The 21,460-nt window shown below is 45.1% G+C and overlaps 2 protein-coding genes across 3 annotated transcripts in view; both read left to right on the top strand.

Annotated features, from left to right (window-relative positions):
- Nucleotides 1-14,140, top strand: part of VPS53 (VPS53 subunit of GARP complex) — a 92,309-nt gene extending 78,169 nt beyond the window's left edge. The window contains exons 20-22 of the mRNA XM_032785295.2: nucleotides 4,057-4,194; nucleotides 9,490-9,594; nucleotides 10,012-14,140. Coding sequence (XP_032641186.1) covers nucleotides 4,057-4,194; nucleotides 9,490-9,594; nucleotides 10,012-10,182 — 414 coding nt within the window. The 3' untranslated portion in view covers nucleotides 10,183-14,140. The remainder of the gene's footprint in view (nucleotides 1-4,056; nucleotides 4,195-9,489; nucleotides 9,595-10,011) is intronic.
- RFLNB (refilin B) overlaps nucleotides 11,572-21,460 on the top strand; it is a 24,042-nt gene continuing 14,153 nt past the window's right edge. The window contains exons 1-2 of one of the 2 annotated variants that reach the window (XM_032785334.2): nucleotides 11,600-11,688; nucleotides 16,290-16,392. In XM_032785334.2, the coding sequence (XP_032641225.1) occupies nucleotides 16,360-16,392 (33 nt within the window). In that variant the 5' untranslated portion in view covers nucleotides 11,600-11,688; nucleotides 16,290-16,359. Of the gene's footprint in view, nucleotides 11,689-16,289; nucleotides 16,393-21,460 lie in introns of both variants that reach the window. The other variant, XM_032785323.2, reaches the window with a different exon arrangement.

Raw genomic sequence — 21,460 nt, 5'->3', positions numbered from 1 at the left:
GACCTGTGTGTAGGTGTCTGTATTTAGTAGTGGGAGCTGAGGGGGAATGTTTCACAATGAAGCGTCCAGGCAACGCCCTCCAAGTGGCTTTTAAATAATGTGAAGATGGTAACCCAGTCCAGCAGAAGCCTTGGACTCCTACATTTACAGAATGAACCCTGTTGTGCCTAGGTGCTGAGATCAGGTGCTGATGACGTGCTGTAATAATCGTAATAATATTAAGAAAAATGATGGAAGTGTGAGAGAAGTTTCTGCCTTTCCTTGGCTTTGTTAGTTTGTTTCCCAGCTAGTGTTTTGTTAAAACAGGATGTTAGAACATGGATTGTATAGATCCTTGTTTGTATTTCTTTTTATAGCAGTTTGGAGAACAAAATGCTGCACAAAAGTGTGAGTTGCTGCATTACACCATGGCTGGCTTTGGAGCTGTGAACGGCTTATTGTGAATGTAGTTTAAACAAAAAATGACATCCTTTCTAGGGCCTGGGACTAAGAGGTGTAGCTCCCAGCGGTGCCATCTGTGGTTTTCTGGAGAGAATGTTGAAAGCACCCGTAGTTTTCTTGCAGCATTTCTCTATCCTGCATACCTGAGCTTGCAGTGGAAATTCCAGCTGCACACACAAGCTGGTTGTGTTCATCTGATGGGTCTTGGCTTTTTATGAAGCTTTTAAACAGGCAGATGGAGGCCTGATGCTGGCCTGGTGGCTCGAGATGGACTATCGCAGCCGTGAGTCAGCGAGACGGTCTGGTTGGGAAGGGTTTGGAGAAAAGAAGATTCAGGAGGCCTTTTGATTCTGTGGGGACCTAAGAGGAATGTGATGGGGGAGTGAAACTGAGAGGAAGAGTCCGGTGGGTAAGAGAGGAAGATCAAGAGTTCTAGGTGGAGAAAGGAATTGGAAGAGAGAAATCCATATTTCAGGATGTGACTTTGGGCGCCTGAATTTTGGGTGCGCTGCTTGAGACCCCCTTTAAAGGGGCCTACTTTTCAGAAAACACTGGACTCCCACTCGCTGAAAATGAGGCCCAGTTAAAATGTCTCAGTTTGGACATCCAGAATCTAAGGCACTCAAACTTACTAGTGGGTTTTAAAAATCCTGACCTTACTCTTAATCCACATGCTTCTAAAACCAATAAGTGGCTGGTTGTTTTTTTTTTTTTTTTTTTTTACTATTGTGTAATTAAAAGCAGCCAAACTGATTTAAAAAAAAAAAAAGTTTTTAAAAGCTGAGAATTTGTGCCAAGGTACAGCCCAAAGCAAATCTGTTTGCATGAATTCCTGACCCACTTCTGTACAGGTTGTATAATGAAAATGATCAGTGTTGTACATCCTACGGGCTCTGCGTGTGTCAGATCTCAAGCTTAAGTAAGTGGCAGCCCTGCTCAGGATTCTGATAGGAAATCTCCAAAGTCATCCATGCTGCTATTTTGGGAGAAATGTAGAAGTAAGGTCTCGAGTACTGGTGACAATCAGAGATTTCATGGCAGTTTTGTCAGGAGTTGCTGTTAAGCCATGTGTCCTGGCTAACTTCCATTGTGGGCAATTATATTCTGCCTCCTGCAGTTCCTCTTGTTTTTCCAGATGGATATGATATTCCTCTATTTAAAAACACTCTGGTGTGGTGGTGCTGATACAGAATGGCTGCTGAGGGGAGTTTGGCAAACCCTTTGGAGTGTTCCTGGATGAAAGCTGCTGTGGCACTTATAAAATGCCTTTCATCTCAGGATCTCCATGTGCTTTACAAACCATTTCAGGTGCACCGCAGCATCGTGAAGTAGATAAGTGTTCTCAGTTTCAGAGATGGGAGAACCGAGGCACTGAAGTAGTTTGTCTAAGGTCACACAGTGGGGCCAATGGCAGGCTCAGGACTAGAAATCTGAGCACCTGGCTCCCAGTTCTTGGTCTCCTTTCTTCTCTGTATCTTCCCTAGAGAGCCACAAAAGTAACAAACAGCAAATAGCGCCCTTAAGAAAGCAAGCAGTTTTGTCAGTATCTTTGACACATACTGAAACAGTGAACTTTGATACATACCCATGTATCAGGGAATGCAAATGACTGGACAGATCAGGAAAGTTTGCTTTACCTTTGCATTCGCATGCAGCTGCTGGGTCTGTCGCCCCAGCTGTTCTATCTTAATACACCTGTCTGGTGACTGGGACAGCCCTGCTCTTTGTTTGAAAATGTGGGTTGGGTGGGACAGGCTTTCAGATGGGAGAACAGTGAACTTCTGAATGATGTCTTAAAAGTTACCGGCTCCCAAGGAATCGGAATCAGGGTCTCTGAGTAACATGCTTTTGTGAAATGAAACCAGATCTTTTAAAAGAAATAAAATAAAAAGATGTTGCTGTGTTTGTGTAAAGACTGAACTGCTGCTGCTTTCCCTAATAGAAAGCAAATGGCTGAAGTACAATTCCTAGTTGCCTTGTATAATAAACATTATTAGAGACTCAAGGTTGTTACTGGAGCTTTTCTGAATAACCATGTGGTTAAAGTGATTAACCTGTTACCAGCAGTGCGTTTGTGGTGGTGTTATTAGGGTAATGGAATAACTTGTCCATTTCAGCTCTCTGATCACTGTGTTGTCTAATGCAAACTGAACAGTGCAGGTCTGTTAGTCTTTGATCTACCCTGAATCCATTTCATTCTGAGTGATGCTTGTTCTCTTGGGGCTGGATTGACAAAGATATTTAGGTGCTTAGAGATGTGGATAGGCACTTAGTGAGATTTCCTAAAGCACCTGCATATGGTAGGTGACTAACTCCTATTGATTTTCAATGGCAGCCAGGTGCCTAACCTGCTCTAGGCACTTCTGAAAATCCCGCTAAGCCCCTATTTGCATCATTAGTTGTCTAAAGACCTTTGTAAATCTGGCCCTAGTGCAAACGTTACCATAATAGTGTTGCTTTTTACTGCCACTGCTGATCTCTGACAGGAGTTTCTCAGCCATTTAACAGCAGTCACATTCAAATTCAGGCACCGGTACAATGTTTGTGAATGTGGTTTTTTTTTATTATATGGAATCCTGTTCCCACTGCACTGAACCGAGACCATCAATTCATCTCTCACATGCCTTGAGACAGCCATTGTAGAGTGTCCCTTTTTTAATCTGGTCCACATTTGAGCTGGTGAACTTGCCATGGCCACTTCTTTTGAGATCAGTATTCCAAGTATATTAACTAATGTCTGATAGCCTTCATATGTTAACTAAACTCTGTGTGCTTAGGACCGTAACACAAATGTCCTTAACTATGGTAGGGATTTTTGCGGTGCTGGTAAGGTTGTATGGAGCACACTTCCGCCTGATTCTAGCCCCCTTGCAGGAATGAGCTGTGTATTTGGATACCCAGAGTGTTTCCTTTCCCATGTTAAATCGAATTTTGCTCCAATTCTAATTAAGCAAAAATACAGCCCAAATGATTCAGGTCTCTGCTCTGCAGCTGGTCTCCACCCTGCTTTTTAATTCATACCTGGAAGATTTATGATGATTAAGCTCTGGCTGAGGGCACCTTTTCCAGTTTAGCTACTGATGAGCAGCAGCCCCTTCCCATTATGCTGTGTGAAGTGTTGGATGAGGCCAGTTTTGTGAAAGTTCACATTCACCGTACTGAGTTACACTGAGTCAGTAAGGGCAGTGCGTTAGGTGGGGAGCTGTTGGTATATGTACTGTTCTGTTGTTTTATTTGTGTTTGCGTTAGTGCAGACCAATGGGGAGCATTGCAGGCTGGGAGGCAAAGGGATCAAGGTGTTTGGAGTTGGTCGTAGTAACTAGTTAACATTGCAGCTTACAAATGGGTGACACACTATGAGCCAGATCCTAAGCTGGCGTAAATCACCATAACTCCATTAAGGTCAGGATATCTCCTGATATACAGCAACCGAGGGGTCTGGTCCTTTGAGGCTCCATCACAGTGATTCATTCCTTCTGTGCCAACAGTGACGTAAATGCCAAGATGTTCTGGGATTGTGAAGAGTTTAACTTTTAGACTTTGTGGCATCCTAGCTGCTCATGGCACTTAGTAGCTGGGAACAGTATAACAGCAAAGTGTGATTAACTACTACAGCTGCTGTTGGATACTCACTCCCTGAAGATGGTTCTCTTGGATCTGCCTTCCATTGGGTCCCAGGTGGTGAGGAAGGCTCCTGCAAGCTACACAAAGATAGTGGTGAAAGGCATGACGCGGGCGGAAATGATCCTGAAGGTAACTCTTGAGATTCTTTATTCTGAGTACTGAGTCTGCTTGACCTGGAAACTGGGAGCGTGACAGCCATGGGGCCCTTTCTTCGGAACACAGCGTTACCGAGGGGGCACATGCATATGTGCACATGGGTACAGCGTGGCTGGCATTTCCAGGGCACCAGGAAGTTGGGCACTCAGATCCCATTGACTTTCAATAGGGTTTGGGCTCCTAATTCCCTAAGGCACCTTCAAAAATCCCTCCCCATAAGCTTCAGAGCAAATGCTGCAGCTAACAGTACTTTGAGACTTTCCCGCACAGCTGGTTGGTGACAGGCAAGTGAGGTGGTGGCACCTGTTCGCTGTCTAGCCGAAAAGCCGGTCCAGACACAGCTCCATTACCTTGTTGAGTGGGGTCCTCTTTCACTTTTTGAAGCCTGTGAATGTTAAATGACCCAAGAACAATTTTTGTCATTAATATGAACTAACAATTGATGTGAAAACACCAGAGCTTGTTGGGTCTTTGGAGTAATATATCAGATTTGAGGCTGAGCTAATACCAAGGGCGGGCACCGCAGTGCTGAAGGTCGTGACCTCCCATATCTCCTGTGGATGGCGCTGATTTCTCCTTGTTAACGAAAAAGTGCAGATAGTTTTGTGAGAGAGAATCAGTGGAGGCTGGGATCAATTATAATGTCCAGGCTATGCTAACACAATAATGAGGGTCTAATTTAAACTGGGGGAGAGGAAAGTGAGCGGATTCAGTTTTAAGACTGTCCTTAACTCTGTGCACTTTGGTGCTGCCTGCTGGCTCAGAGAATTGGTTTGTTCGACGCGTGCTTGCGATGCTCCCAGGCTAAGGCCATGGTAGGAATTTGTGCGACCACATTACCATAGTAAAAGAAAGTCCCTCCCCCAAAGAGCTTATGCTCTCGATAGACAAAACAAAAGGTTTTTATCCTCCCTTATCATACTAGCTTCATCACTCATGCCAGTGCTGTAACAAGGGCGAGGCGAGTGAGGCACTTTTCTCAGGCGCGCTAAGTGGAGGGGCGAAGCCCTACTGCAATCGTCGGCGCTTCGGCGGCAGCTCTACTGCTGCTGCTTCGGCAGCAATTCGGCAGCAGGTCCCTGAGTTCCTGTTGGACGGAAGGACCTGCTGCCAAATTGCCGCTGCCACTTCATTCATTCTTCGGCGCCAGTTCGGTGGGGGGTCCTTCCCTCCGACAGAGACTCAGGGACCTGCCACCGACTTGCTGCCGAAGAGCCTGGAGCTGGCCCTTGCCTCAGGCACAGAAATTACTTGTTATGGCTCTGAGTCATGCTGTGAAGCCAGTGCAAGTGATGAGACATTTGTACTGATGTTGCAGCAGATCCACAGATCCTTTAGGCAATGCATGATAGTGCAACTGTTAATATAATGCAGAGACCTTGCATTAATCGCGTGTCTGTTTTTTCAGAGAGCACAGACTGTCAGTGCAAGTGTTTAAAACACGTCTGCTTACGCTGAGTGGGTCATTTAGTGCCAACGGACCCTTTAGTTATTCTCCCTCTAGTCAATATTTCCTTTACCATATTTCATACCACCACACTCTCCAGAGTCCTGCTGGGAACCCACAGTCCTGGTAATAAACTAGTGACCAGAATAATAAAAAAGGAACAGGAATCAATGACAATTGGATTGTTTTGGGTGCATAAGCCAACCAATTAATCAGTCCCCTCATATCCAAGAACCTGGCATCTGTGCTCTGGCACTTAACTTGTAAGTGGTGTTGATGTGTTGGAAGGAGTTTGCACTCGTCTCCTTTTAGGACTCTTGGATAGTGGGGTGCAGACTCTGGCTGCTTTAGTGATGGATTTATCTTGTATTGTTTTGATGGATAATATCGTTTTAAGCATTTTTTTTTAACTGTTATCAATTGAAATGTTCACAGTTGTGCAGAAATATGAGGGGTTGTCAGGAAATAATTATTTAATGACAGTCGATGTTGAGATTCACAAAGTTAAAGCTTTATAAGCATTAAATTGTCAACATCACATGTCAAAATATACAAAGTAAACATCCTTAAATGAAACTTTACGTTCTCAAGCAGCATGTTTTCTCCCTTTTCTCATCTGTAAATTTTTATTATTGATGGAACTATTTATCAGTTTGTTGCTGTGTTGTGAAACAGTTTACTGATGTTTTACCAATAAAACTCTAATCCTTCCAAGCCCATTTACAAGGACAGTGTTACTCCTATCACAAGCACAGTTTGGCTGCATTTATCTGGAGTGTTTTCAGGGACATCTCATACCTATTGGTTTTTAGATGAAGAGGGGATGAATCCATTGCACACTACAATGTGGGGAACATTACTGCACTGTGGTTTACCTGTATTATTCATTCTATGTGTATCATAAAACCTGTGTATGGCACAAGAATGTAGTTAACATAAATACCGCAACAGGACAGACACACCAAGAATGGGTGGCTGAGTGTAAAAATCCATTGGCTTGGGAGTAAAGAGGAGGAAGGGCAGGTTTCCTTCTCCTCCAGCTAGTGTCCTGGGTTCCAACTTTTCGGCATGGCACAAGGCTTTTACCAGGGTTCTAAATGAAGGATTTGTGTGTGGCTACATAACTATGGGATTTAGTTGAGCTGGTGTGCTGGGAAAGAGAAATATCTCAGTGACAGAACCCAGTCACAGTGTATGGGGAGATGGGTCAAAGGAAACATATGGAAATGGTTGGAAGGACAAGGAAGGTTCTTTCTTCCCCCAGTAAGATGTTTTGCTGATTAGCTCTAGTAAAAGACTTTCTTTCTAGAGCTCATTGCAGACCTACTTACCTATTTCTGAAGTGAAAGCAGCTTATCCTCTTTCCAGCTTTCAGTCTCCATTTTAATCACTCCTCACTTCCTCCTGTGCAAGGGCCCAGTCTCTCCCAGCCCCTGCTGGAAGTCAGTGGGCTCTGCACCACACCAGGTTTAGCCCATATGGAGAAGTGTTGGTCCAGATAAGTTCAGAGAGCCTTGTCAGAGGCCATTAATGTTGGTAATATAATAACATGGTCTGGTGTGGAGTGACTCTGGGTACTCAGATGCCACAGGGCAGATAATGCTAAAATAGTAAATACTAAGAGCTAGATCAACTAGGGATGTAAATAAGGCTTAAAAATAGCAACCGTGTAACCTATTAAAATTCTGTTGGTTAAACGGTTAACCATTAAGGTGGAGAACTTGGGGTGCTACCGCCCACGCCCAGAATCCCCACTGCTGGCCCAGGCCCAGGATCGCTGCTGCCCGCCAAGCGCCCAGGATCCCGGCTGCTGGCCCGCAGCCCGAGGCAGCAGCGGAATCCTGGGTGGGGCTGGCAGCAGAGTTTAATCGTTAACCAAAACTGAGACATGAGGTTAAAAGTCAGATGCCTTAAAACAGGGTTCGGCAACCTTTCAGAAGTGGCGTGCCAAGTCTTCATCTGTTCACTCTAATTTAAGGTTTCACGTGCCAGTAATACATTTTAACGTTTTTAGAAGGTCTCTTTCTCTAAGTCTATAATATATAACTAAACTATTGTTGTATGTAAAGTAAATAAGGTTTTTAAAATGTTTAAGAAGCTTCATTTAAAATTACATTAAAATACAGAGCCCCCCAGACCCGTGGCCAGGACCTGGCAGTGTGAGTGCGACTGAAAATCAGCTCTCATGCCATAGGTTGCCTACCCTGGCCTTAAAACAACCCACCAGTGCAGGTATCCCTGGCTAACTTCATGTCATGTAAAGCAACAGTAGCCTGGTCAACGAATAGAATTGGGCAAACCTTCCAAACTCATGAGAAACTAGCCTACTTCAGGCTCCAGTCCAGACCAGGAACTCTGACCCAGAGCAACAACCTGACCTGGCTTTTGAGTGAAACCTTCTTTCCCCACTCAGAGCACTATGGTTTCATTGGAGATTTGGTAGTTTGGGACAGTGCAGCTCAGGAGGTGAACTCAAGTTAGCTGAAATCCCACCCCAAAGCCAGTGTGGAGTTTCCCCCACAGTTCTGCTCACTGATCCCAATCCATGGGGGTGCCACTGTCCCCATGTGGCTTAGATCCTGTGTACCCTAATCATTGTCTCAAGTAGCTTCCTCTTGCCTCAGGGAGCCTAGCTGTGAAATGGAGTGAAAAGCAGGCCCTTAGGTGCAAAGCAGTGACCCTAAACTGTGCTTTCCTGGGGAGATGACTGACAGTAGAAATGCAGCCCTCTCCTGCTACCCGACTGGATGCCATGTCTGCTCTGTATAGTGGAAAGGGAGCTCGGGTAATAAGCAATTCAGGCTCATTGATGGGGCAGCAAGGGGGAAGTCTGGGCACCCACTGTGCACATGCTGCCTGTCCTGAGCAGAGGATTTCTGGCTCCAGGGCTGCTATCTGGGGCTTTTCACCAGCACCACATTCATGGCTTTTCTCCCTGGGCAAGTTCCTTTCAGTGGTATTGAAGAGACTCATGCTTCCCAGTTTAATAAAATGAAATTTCAAACCCTGCCCTCAGTGCCTGCCGGCCTGCACGCTGGGAGGCAGAGTCCTACAGCAGCTTCAACACAGTACGCAGTCCCCGCAGCCTCTCGGATCTGTTCAGCTTCTGTGTAACAATTGACAATTCATAAATGGGACCCCTCGCCCCTCCCTGCTCTGGGATTCATCACTGCTTTGCTCTGCTAACCTGCCCGCACCTTTCAGTAACAGTATATTTGGATGGCCTCTTTTCTATTCTTTAGCCATTGTAGGTTCTGCTGGTTTGCACCAAGAGGAGACTGGACGCTGTTTTTTCTACATGGATACCACAAGCTACCCACAATGGTGTCTGTGGCATTTCCCCAGAGAGTTCCATTGTAAGACAGCACTGCTTTGGGCTCTGGGTGAAAGGCCTTGGAAGCCTGTTGGCGGGGCAAAGCACAGGGACTGAGCAGGAGAGTGTTGTCCTGAGCCCTCCAGAGCTTTGATCTTTTTAAAGCACAAAGCTTTATCCTGCAGTTTAAAAAGCAGAATTTGCCTTTACCCAGGTAAAGCTGGAGCAGGACTTTGGCTCTTGTAAAATGTACATCATTCCCCTCCTCTCCAGAATCCCTCCACCTGGATCTAGTTTAAACTGTAACGATTCTTCATCCTTCGCGGATGCCAGGTTGTGTAGGGGACAATTCAACCTAATGAATTTCAGTTTGGCTTTTAGAAGCTCCACTTATAAGTCAGGAAAAACTTCTCCCTCCACCATTGATATGGCTCTTCGTATAGCTGGTTGGTGGGTTAATATGTTCATAGCTTGTGTCTGACGCATCCATCTCTCTCTCTCTCTGCAGGTGGTTATGGCCCCTCATGAGCCACCCGTTGTGTTTGTTGACAATTACATCAAACTCCTTGCTGATTGCAGCACAGACACTTTCCAGAAGATACTAGACATGAAGGTTAGAACCAGCCCAGCAGAATTTACAGTCCTATAATAAAGTCCCCCTCTGGAGGAATCTGAATGCCTTGGCAACTGTTTCAGTAGAAACGTGTAGGGCTTCTGAACTATGAAAAGGCAATTTACAGAACAAATGCATCCTCACTGCTCTGAAAGCGTGGAGAGCTGCTGCTGATTGATGGCATTATCCTGCTTTCCCTTTACGCACTCACTTGGGAGTTCAGTCCCTGGCTTCAGGCTTAGCTTAGCTTTCCTTTGTCCAGAACAGTGGGGTGGCTGTATCCTGCCCTTGAGGGGAGGAAGAGAAGACTGAGGTTTGAACCTGGGTCTCCAGTAGCTCTTTTCTGGCACCCACTGTCCAGGTTCAGTAATGCTCTCACTGTGTATTGTGATTCCACTTCCCTTTGTTTCTTAACAGGGCCTAAAGAGAAGTGAGCAAAGCAGCATGTTAGAACTGTTCCGCCAGAGGCTGCCCGCCCCACCTTCGGGGGTAGAAAACACCAGCTCCATGTCCCTGACAGCGCCCACGCCTGAGCAGGAGTCCTCACGAATACGAAAACTGGAGAAACTCATCAAAAAGAGACTGTAGATGAACAAAAGCAACATCTGCTGCCCCCAGCAACTTTGGCCAGGTCTTGTGCAGGCTCCCCATTATCCTACACTACGTCACTGAAAAATAGCTGCCGAATCAATGCCATGCCCTGAGACACATTAACCATATTGCTCTGAATGGAGAAGCAACATGATTTTGGCAAGGGGTGAATGCTTCCCAGGGCTCTGTGCCCTGGGGATAGATTAGCCGAGTGAAACCTGTCTCACTGGGGCTTCTCCAGGCCAATGGCTTCGAGGAGATGCAGTGAGTTGAAAATGGTTTAACTGAATTACATCCAAGGTTCGCCCGCTGCTCACACAATGCTAGATGCTCAGCGTCTAGCTGCAGTTCCCATTTGGGGTCTCCCAGTGCGGCGTGTTGTACTCTGCCCTGAAAGCGACAAGACGACATCCCTTTCCCATCATAGAGCTGCTTGTTTCTTTAAAAATAAGATTCCCTAAAATCGCTGGCTTCTGGCCCCCAGGACTCTACCAAGCTCCTTATAAATGCCCAGGACAGGACACTGCATCTCCCCTGTGCTCCAAGGGCAGGAGCGTGTGCTGAAGCTGTCAGTAAAACAGCAAGGAGAACCCTCTGTGGGAAGCAAGGAGGGAGTGAAATCACTGCATTCACTGGTCAAATCACACCTTACTGCTAACAAGCCAGTGGTCTCTGTTACTTTTGCTGCTTTAAGGCCAAATTCTACATCTGCTGAAACAGTCTCCCACTTCTCATTATTTTCTCACGTGCACTGGGCTACCCTGCCCTCTCTAACCCACACTACACCTCTCCCCCTCCTCCACAAAGGGCTGTTCATGGAATAAGCCCTTGGAAGCCAAGCATCAAATAACCCACCATGCTTGTGGCCTCCTGTTTCATGCCAGCTGGAGCCCAGAATGTGGGTGTGCCACTTTGGCACCATCGCTGCCCTGAAGGCAGAGCTGCTGGAAATGTTAGTTTTAATTATAGGCCTGCTGCTGCCAGGATTTCTTCACAGGATGGAACTCTCTCACTGGCTTTAAATTTAAAGGACCCGGTTCTCCTCTCGCTTACGCTGCCACAACTTGTACTGAGTGGCTCCAGATTTGCACTGGAATATCTGAGGGGAGAACTGGGCCCCAAATCTCACAACACAGTTTGTTTTAAAATAACCAGAATTGCAATCCAGTTCCCAGTGGAGTCAGCAGAAAGATGCTCCTTGATATCAGTAATAGCAGGATTTGTGTTGCTGGATCTAAATTGTAAAATGTTTGTGTGAAAAGTGCTCATCTTGGCACATGCTTGCCTGAGAAGCCTTAACTGAGTGACACAATCACCTCTGGACTTCTTCCCAAACCCTTTGGCAACCTCTGCATGTGGTTCTAAAGGTGTGTTTCAGACCAGTTGATGATGCAAGACCACAGGGATTTTGATGGCGGGAGAGTTCATGTGCAGCTTCCGTATTGTAATCCATGCTTTCCTACCCATTCTGCAGGAGGCACGTGCATGCAGTGTTTGTGTCAGGTGAGGAGTCACTGCAGCTGACTAGCAGTAATCTCAGGAGAATCGCACTCCATGGCACATCAGACTTGCTTCTAATTATAGTATTGATTTGGGGGCCACTGTAGATACAGGTTGGTTAGTGTTTGCAGCCACTGTTCTGGGATATATAGTTCACTTCAGGGAGAGACCACTCCAGATCAAGTACAGATTTATTTTAACCAAACTCCACACGCACAAACCTGTGTCTAAAATTAAAAACCCTGCAGCGTTTCAGTGACACCAAATGAGAAATGTCCTTGTTGAGACTGAAAATCTGGCCTGACTTTGCTTCATGTTCATCTTTTTTGCACTGTCCTGTCATCTCTCACTCCACCTGCTCCTTCCCTGTGGGGGGGCGGGATGGACATGACGCGCGCACACACTATGGCTTCTGTGCTCATAGCTGAGGAGACTAGTGGTAGCCCATGCAATGGTGAGGGATTTGTTTAAATCCTGTTACAAAAAGGATAGAGATCTGTTAGAAGCTGGATGTAATAAAAAAAAACCTGAACCAAACTCTGGTCAAATAACTGATGATGGTTGCAATACGTGCAATATTCTGCATTACTGCATTTCCTTTACTGATAGCTTATTTGTCGGGCGCTAAATGAAGGTAACTATTCATGTTACTGAGCATTAACACTCCTGTCCCTCATCGAAAGACCTTTATTGATGTCTAGGTCTTGAACAAATCTAATATTCATGCTCCATCCCTGCCTTGTTTCCTTTGCCATAATTTGCTAATTTCCAGCATGTGATAAGGCAAGCTGCTCAAGTTCCTGCCTTCTCTAGATCTGGCTCATCCCAGCATTCAGTGCTTGGGGTGACCCTGTTCCTGTCATAGGTTTTGAAAAGTGGAATCAGAGATGAATGTTTTGGAAAAGGTCCCATAACTTTCCTTCACTTCCCTTTAACATCCCCAAGTATCATTCTGGTATGATTATAGGCCAGCTTTGAACAGTTCTGTTGGAATAAGTAGTTGTGTTTTTGTTTTGGTTTTTTGTATTGGCAAATAATATGTTAAGCCTGCATTTTCCAAAGTCATTGGTGATTTTTGGATTTCTGGCTTGAGGCACCTTCAGTGGGCCTGATGTTCAGAATTAGGATGTTTCGTGCCCTTGAAAAATCAGGCCCCGTTAAGGTGACTCGAGTCAGGCACCCAATCGCTAGTCATTTTTGAAAACGTAGGCTCCAGTGTTTTCCCTTATCAGCCCCATGTGAGTGGGATGGTAGATTCTGTGCCTGGGCTGGTAATGATGATAGTGATTTTTCCAAGACTGATTAAATCAGCCTGTGTCCTAATAGTTTATGAACCAATAGACTGATTACAGTAGAATTGGTAAATCAGCAGCTAAAATTATTTGTATCTGACCAAAACTGTTAAGAACTGACACTTACATGAGAGTTGAGATATTGTAACACCGTCACTAACCTTGTCTACACCAGGAAATCTTTACAAAAAACTCCTACAATTGAAACTGGTTCGAATGGTGTGCTGGTGTTAAAATGCTGGGAGTCCTAGTGTAGGCAGCTGTTGGAGGCAGCCGGACATGTACACTGGGGAGTCCTGTATGGCTGAGCATGCACCTGAAACGGTGGTAATGGGAGGAATTTTTGTAAACTTGGCTAAAAGGGGTGACAACAAGCTCCAGTTATGTGAACTTCTGAAACCTTATCGGAAAGCCTGTTGTTGGATCACACCACTTCCCCTAGGTGCCGATTATTGTTTGTGTCGCTTCTGCTAGTTTTACAACCTGCGTTCTCAGGGAGTGGTGTTTGCACTTCATACCAATCAGTTTACAAAAGACAGCCTAAGAAAAGAGGGTGTGTAGGCTGCCTTTCCTGAAGAACAAATAATTAAACCCAATGTGGGTTATTACTAGTTATTACTAAATGCAGTAGCCAAGCCCTATGGGAATGCAGGTTGTTTGCATAGATTCATTATCTGTGTGCTGCACTAGTAACTTCACTTTAATTTTTTCCTCACAAAGAAAATTAGCAATAGCGTGGTCAGTGCTGTAATGTACTGTGTGGGGATGAAATCTGAACTATTTCCATGTTTCTTTACCCGGAAGACTCCTAAATTGTCGTTCTCTGCCATTCAGAATTCTAGAGATAAAAGGAAAGGTTAGCAAAAATAAATAAATAAAATCAGAAGAATGTTAGAAACCCAGGTGCATTGAATTGTACCCTGTAAAGGACATGTTTGCATTTGTCTTCCTTGATTTGAAATTTTCTTCTCTTGTTCTTGTGTATTTATCAGAGTGGACGCGTCTGAAAGTGTAAGTGTCAGCTGGCTGAGTTGTACATTTTCTGAGGATAAAGAAATTGTGTTTCTGTATAAAATATCTTAAGTTTTCTGTCCAGGAAGTAATTTCTTGATATATATTGGAGTGTGACACTAAAGCTAATTAAATCATTACTAACGACCCTCTTCTAGCCTGTATTTTGAAGCAATTTATTTAGACCAAACTGGATCTGATTTGCATTTGGAGGTAGGGAATCTGAAAGCTGTGTGTACACGTGCCCATACACACACCTGCACTGCACAGAATGCAGCCTTTGTCCTGAGGGCATTTGCTTGTGGAAGAATTATATTCCTATCTTTGTATTCACCACCGAGTGTTACCTGCTGTGTTTTAAAATCCTCTTGCGTGGTGCTCATGGTATAATACGACACATGCTGGCCTTGTAAACTTTTACAAACCTTTCTGTATCTCATTTCTTCCCCTCTCTTAGCAGACAGGGTTTCCTTCTTGTTATCTTTCCATCTTGCAGATTTCTATGGCTCCAGCAAAGTGACCTTTTGCAGACTGTATTTATATTAGTAGCAGCAGAGCCAATGGGATTCTTCCCTGCCCAGACCAGGTGAGAGGCAGTCCAGGAAAGTTAATCTTGTGTTAGTCAATAACGAGATGATGATTTGTAATGTCTCTACTGCTTACCTTCCAGAAAAGGCTTCTCTGGGAACCTCCTGTTTCCTTTATTAATAATGAAAAGTCAGTGACTTTTAGAATATAATAGATATTATTTTATTTTAGTCCACTTCTTTTGCTCTGAGAGTCAGTGGTTCATTTCTCTTTCCAATATGTTTTCCCTTGCCCTTCCTCCATCAAGTGATCACGCAGAAATGTGCATGTTAATCCACCTCTTTCACCAAATTTGCAGTGATAAATGTGACTCTCTGTGTTATCATGTGAGTCATAGTGAGTTTCTCCTGACGGCAGGTTGGGAGTGTAACAGAGGTGTTCCTGTCAACAGGCTCTTTAAGACAGGTTGGCTCTTTAACATGCTATACTTAAATGAACTGAAATGATTTATTTCCACCTATGTCACAAGCTGTTTGAACAAAACACATTCCTCTGTGTGAGAGTTGGTATAGGTGGGGCTGGTAGCACCACCTATTGGCTATCATTAAGGTTGTCTGACACTTCCCATTATAAGATCCTGTTTTCTATTCCTTATACCTTTGCCAAATCCAAACTGTTTGGGCTGAAATTTTCCATGCCAGGTGTGTGTCTCACCGTCGCTGTGCTGTCAGTGAATGCTATGAAACCCAGAAAAGTGTCCTGTGTCTCTCTAGTGCTGTTCCCAATAAAGGATGACAACCTACCACTGCTAGTAGTTACTCCATTAGCTCTGTCAGGTGGATCTAAAGGTTTCAGCCTTACTGATGACCCATGTGGTGTTGATATAATGCTACATAATGGATTTTCTGTTTTTTCAGTTTGCTTTTTTAAAAATCTAGGAAGTTACACACCGAAAAACTACATTAAAATAACATTAAGGTTGCAAAGTCAAGCAGTCAAAAGTTAGGAAATGTCAGGGCTAATTTTTTTCTGTGCAACCTTAATTCAGCACCCTTGTGTATGTACAATATGATACAATCTTTGATTCCATGATCACTTACTATTTTTCCCACAGACAACCTTTATTCTGGCATTTCCTAACTTTTGAGTTCTTGACTTTGCAACCTTAATAATGTTCTTTGTATGTAGTGGTGTGTGCAATAGTTATGTTATGGTAGCCATTTGGCTTGTATTAATGAAATCATGTACTGTGGAACGTCAGGAGCAATCTTCCCAGTATGGATATTATATATTTTCCAAGACAGGCTCACCCAAATTCAGGTAGTGACAGATGAACGTTATAGTGTTCTGTTGGTTTGTTAGCTCATCAGGCTGCAAATAAGAAATTCCGTTCCTGTTTATGTTCATTTTTTCTGTCTAAACCACCATGAAACCCATTTTCTAACCCTGCAAAGTGATCTACGATGAAACTGATGAATCTGTCACCGAGTTCAGTTACAGCACGAGAGGATGTGGACTGGTTCAATGTTCTGACTCCATCTTGTCTTGTGTTGAGATGGTCTTGCACTGGGTCACCTTGTAGGCTCTCGGCAGAAGCTTGTGAACCTCGTGACCTTGTTAAAAGGGCCACTTTCTTGGGGATCTTTTCTTCTGGAGCCCCCAGGAGGGCACAGTTAAAAGGAGCAACAATTATAATTCAGGTCAGGAAATAGTGAAATGGAAAATACAGCAAACATTTCTGTTAATCTCACCCAACCCTTTGCTTATTTTCAGCTTTATTGCCAACAGAGCTCACAGTTTCCTGCCTGCTGGTAATGCATAGCACCTACAAAGTCCTTTACAAATGTTAACTGAGCTTCCCAAGCACCTGTTTGAGGTAGGTGAATGTTATGTCAATTTTACAGATGGGGAAGCAGAGGTACAAAAATCTTGGGACCTGTTCACAGACATCCAGTGAGTCAGTATAACACAGAGGAGTGTGTTACTGGCTCCGTGCTGAGATGCCACTAGACCACTGTGCTTTCTTCATGTTGGTTAAAAAGGGGCCATATTAGGCAGCAAACAGAAGTGAAGCTGTTGGATGCTGGAGGAACTAGATCCAACTGCTAAGGGGAAGAGTGAACTACCTGCCGGATTCCTAGCTGCTACCAGCAACTGGGAGTGACAGAGGAGTGCATCCTCCAAGCCTGGGTTTAAAGTGTTTGGAAAGGTGCGCCAGACCAGCAGTGACACACAGGGTGCTGTGCTGTGCTATGCAGCAGAGGGGGAACTGCTGGAAACTGATCAGGACTTCTAATAACCGGAGTTGCATGCAGTCGATGTTCATGAATTTAGTCGACATCTCGGGGAAACAAACATTTATAGAGCACATGTTAAATCACCTGCCTTGAAGTTTAATTGAGTGTGATTCAAGCCCTTTATGTTTTCGCAGACCATGCTAGGGTGAGAAACCTGGAATTTCCCATTGTTGGGAAATGATTTTTCCATCATTATCAAATAACTCAGATTGTGCCTGTTGTTTATTTTCTCTCTCATTGATTTCTCCTCTGGACCAACATCAGTGTAGCTATTGTGTGATTACTGATTAAGCTCAGAAAGCTGGGCCTGTGTGGAAAGTCCCCTGTGGAACAAGGGTCCTGATAAGTTACTTGTATCCTGGATGCATGTGGGCATTAGAGGAAGTAAATGAGATGGGCAAACAAGCTGTTACTTACAGATACTGGCAAAGATTTTCAAAAGAGACGGGTGATTTTGGGTGCCCCCTTTGAGATGCCTTCAAGGGGCCAGGCTTTCAGGAGGGGCTAAGAGCGTGGGCTCCTTTAAGTGATCTCACAATGGGCATCTAAAATCACTAGTCACGTCTGAAAATTTCCCTCCCATCTTACATGGAGTGACAGAAGTGTTTGTGACCCACACTGGAATTGCTTACTGCACCCATGGTCTCACAAACCTCTTCCTCTTTGGTTGAAGTTGAACAGTAACCTGGTGCTGTCTCCCATCAGTTCTCCGTGCTGGGCTGCGTCAGCACTTGGATGGGAAACGTTCAGAGAACACCAAAGCACTTGATGAAGGGGGGGATAGTGATTCAAGAGATGTGCTCTGAGTCGGTCCTGAATTCATACCCCCATATAGCACTTGGGTGTCTTTCAAATGAGGGGTAAAACCTAGAACCGGATGACTTGTGGTGATTAAAGTTCCCGTGACGCTTTTCGTGAGAGAGGGTTCTTTAACTTGCATTGTCAGCTGAGTTTGATGTTCTTTACCTTCTGTTCTAAGTTAGTGTGTAGCATTGCTGTGCTCTGTCAAACAGTTGCCACATCTTGTGGTAGGTGAATGGTCCCCCAATGCAGCTTGTAGAAGCACTTTGGGATCCTTCAGAGTAAAAGGTGCAATGTGAACATGAGAGAGACTTCCTCCAGGCTGTCAAAGCAGGTTTGCCATTTGATTTACTGGACTTCAGTAAAGAGAAGGCAATAAACGAAGACACTGAACTCTTTGGCTTTCTGCAGGGAGTGAAGGGCTCTTGGGAAATAACACTGGTGCTTTTACTCGAGATGTACAGAAAGGAGCAATCCGGTGTGTTCCTGCCTCATCTCCAGTTTAGCTCTTATGGAAGTATTGGCTTCTACTGAATGGACCAAAGCTCTAAATGAAATAAATCAGTCATCCCTTGGCAGTTTTAGCATGCTGTAAATTCAGACTTTTTGATAGTAGAAATCTAGCTTCCTCCCAGCCCATCCCATTACATTTCTGTAGCTACATTATCAGCTGAGTGTCCTCTGATCTGAGAAGCTTGGCAGCAGCTTTGAAATATTAATCATGTTAGCTTAGAAATGGCTCCTTGAACCTTCTCGGGCCTCTCATTTCATAAAGGGTTTTTGATGAGAGATTTGGAAGTAAAAGGTGATCTGCATTCCCATTGTTAGAGAGACCAAAATGCCCGGCCTCAGGTGTATATAAAACAAAAGCAACAAATCACCTGTCCAGCACTTTTACTCTGACTCCGCTGATTTGAATCAGGTTTTCAATGTACTTTTTTAAATCCAGATTTTTCAGTGAAGACAAACAACCTACTAGCATTTCTTCAAAGGAATGTAAATTCCTTAAGGAAGTATCCGGAGTTCCCAGCAGTACATAGCTGCAAACCACAGACGCCTCTGGCTGAAGGCTCTGTTCTGCTTTTAATTTGGGGGTAGCGGAGGAATTCTTTTGAAGGGTTTGGGTTCGCTTGTGCTGGGCCCGTCAGGCTAGATTGTGTGTTACTGTACAGCAACGTGTTTGCTTTGGCTGCCAGCAAACCTTTCTTTCCCCTAGAGGAGTCTTCCCCCATCAAATCTGCTGATGCGGCATGATTATTTAATTAGGATTTTCCAAAAGCCATTCCATTAGTCTTCCTAGCACTACAGGAATCTAGAGACCTTTCCCTCCGATCCTCTGTCCCTTGCACCCCCATCAACTGTGCCTCTGTAGCAGAGGCCATTCAGAAATCCAATTAACCGGACAAGTGCTATTTATATGGGACAAAATTGTAAGTGTAAGTGTGCCTTGGAAAGGATTGTGACCTAAACGCAATGTTGCATCGCTTTAATAAAAAACGTGCCTTTGAACTGAATTAGTGCAATGTTGGTGTAGAGTATCTCATATCAGTTTAAACCTGGTTTATATCAGTTTAGCCTAAAGATAAATTTACAAGGGCAGGCTAAGCTGCTAGACAAAAAGGATTTAGGACAATATGAGTGTGCCCACAAAGGGCTTAGCACAAGATTAACTAAATTTTAAAATAGCACCTTTAAGGCCTGGTCTACACCTAAAACTTAGGTCGACCTAGTTGCGACCCTCAGGGCTTGTGAAATTTTCACACCCTGAGCTCCATAGTTAGGTCGACCTAATGCCTTGCCATTTGTGGAAGGATTCCATTGCCCTACCTACCTTCTCCAGGAGAGGCAGATTAACTACACACTGAGAGAAAAAAAAACCTTCTGTCAGTGTAGGAAGCATCTACGCTATTGCGCTGGTGCAGCACTGGAGCTGTGCTCCTGTAGTGTAGACATACCCTGAGGTAAACTGGTGCAACTTCTGTGTGCCGGCAAAGCCCTACTGGGCCTTGGTCCCACACACCCTTAATACATGTGCCTAACGTCATGTGTGTGACTCCAGTGGGACTATCGCAGGAATAAAGTTAAACATGTGTAGAAGGGGTTGCAGGATAGCAGCCTGAATAAGGAGTGCAGGTTTTAGGCTCTGGGAATGTGCACTGCTGGCTGCTCTGAATAAACACAGGGAAATTGTCAGAGGATCTCGGAGATTGCTGAAATTAAAGGGCTTCTTAGAACTCCTCCCATGTGTGCTAGGGCAGGGGAAATGTAAACCTAGCTGAGGGTTTGCTGCTCTGAACTACCTTGGCTGGGTGGTTTCATGTTTCCATGTGGCTGCTTTTTTCATGTTTCCATTGTGGTCATTGAGATTTTCTCCAGGGTGAATGTAAACTGTTTAAAGCTGGAAGGAGGGGTGAGGGCAGCAGCCCTGTCTTCAGGCCACCTCTGGAGTACAGTACACATACACCCTAGCTAGGGACCAGGCCTCTGTTTTACGATCTGCCTTTATGAGTTTAAAAAATGCGGTGACACCAAAGATAAATAATACTTTGGCAGTTATATTTCACACTTGCACATGGTCTCAGTAAATAGGCTGCTCCCTGGGGTCACAAGATCTGAAATGTATGGCCAAATGAGTGCTTGGCTGTTTGCATTAATAACTAAACCCACTTCCAAGCTGATAAATTCAGGGGAGTGACTTTGAACAGGGACAATGCGGAAGGGTGGCACTCCCAGGTTTAAACTGGTGATTCAGCCTTCTCTTGGGGTGCGTAGGATGTACATTCATGCAGAGTGGGACTGGACAGGAGTGAATGTGGCTGTTAAAGGAGGTGAGGTGAAGATGTTTACACCATAAATTATCAGGGTTGCTTTTGGCCCAATTTGAAACTGCTGGGGCAGGGAGTGCTGGCTGCTGGAATGTGACTGCAGTGAACTAGGGGCTACAAGCTCTTTGGGTCCCCAGTAGGCCACTGTAGGAAAATCCATTTGTTTCTGCCTCTGAGGGAGACCACAAGCAGATAAATAACCTCTGGATTAACAGTACTTTCATGCAAGCAGGGAGAAGGGTTAGTGTCAAGCTCTGAAAGGCTGGGCAGGGATGTGATTCTGATGGCTGCCTGGCCTGTGTAGACAGGATCAGACAGCATTAGATCTTACTCCTCTTCATAACAAAAGCCAGGACAGACTCATGGAATGATACTGACAGGTAGCTGCATCAGCACAGGATCCCCACTCCCCTTATTGTGCAGATTTGCTGTCGCTCTCAGCCCAGCTCTCCAGAAGTACTGACCTAGTGAGGGGTGTGTGGAGATGCCCTGGGTGAAATTCTGGCTCTGTTGAAATCACTGGAAGCTTTTCCTTTGACTACAGTGGGGCCAAGGTTTCACCCCTTATTCCTAAAGTCCAGCCAAGCAGAATTCCCTGCAAACTTAGTAACATATAACGATCTGTGAATCCCAGAGCAGCAGAGTGGCTCCTCTCAGCTGGAGTGGGACAGAGGAGATCTGGGTGCTGCGTGAGTCTCGGCCACTGGTCTGCTGGGTAACCTGGGGCAAGTGACTCTGCCTTTCCATGCCTCTGTTTCGCCACCTGTGAGATGTAGATGTGTGAGCTGCTCTGAGAGCTTTACCTGCAAGGCGCTAGAGAAGGGAGAGCCTCTTTAGCCCATCACCGGAGCCATTTAAGGCACAGGGGGAACAGGTTCGCTGCAGGACAGAAACAATCCGAACTGCGGGCGTGTTCTGCAAGCTGCGTTCAGCGTCTAGGGGGTCCCCACTTCCCGGGCGGGGAGCCGCACCCCCCTCTGTGCAGCGGGGCGGGGCGGAGCGGGGGGGTGGGACGCCGGGG

The sequence above is a fragment of the Chelonoidis abingdonii genome, chromosome 20 (assembly GCF_003597395.2).
Source record: "Chelonoidis abingdonii isolate Lonesome George chromosome 20, CheloAbing_2.0, whole genome shotgun sequence".
NCBI lineage: Eukaryota > Metazoa > Chordata > Testudines > Testudinidae > Chelonoidis > Chelonoidis abingdonii.
The sequence above is the reverse complement of the archived record's forward strand: the minus strand, read 5'-3'. Positions and strand labels throughout refer to the sequence as shown.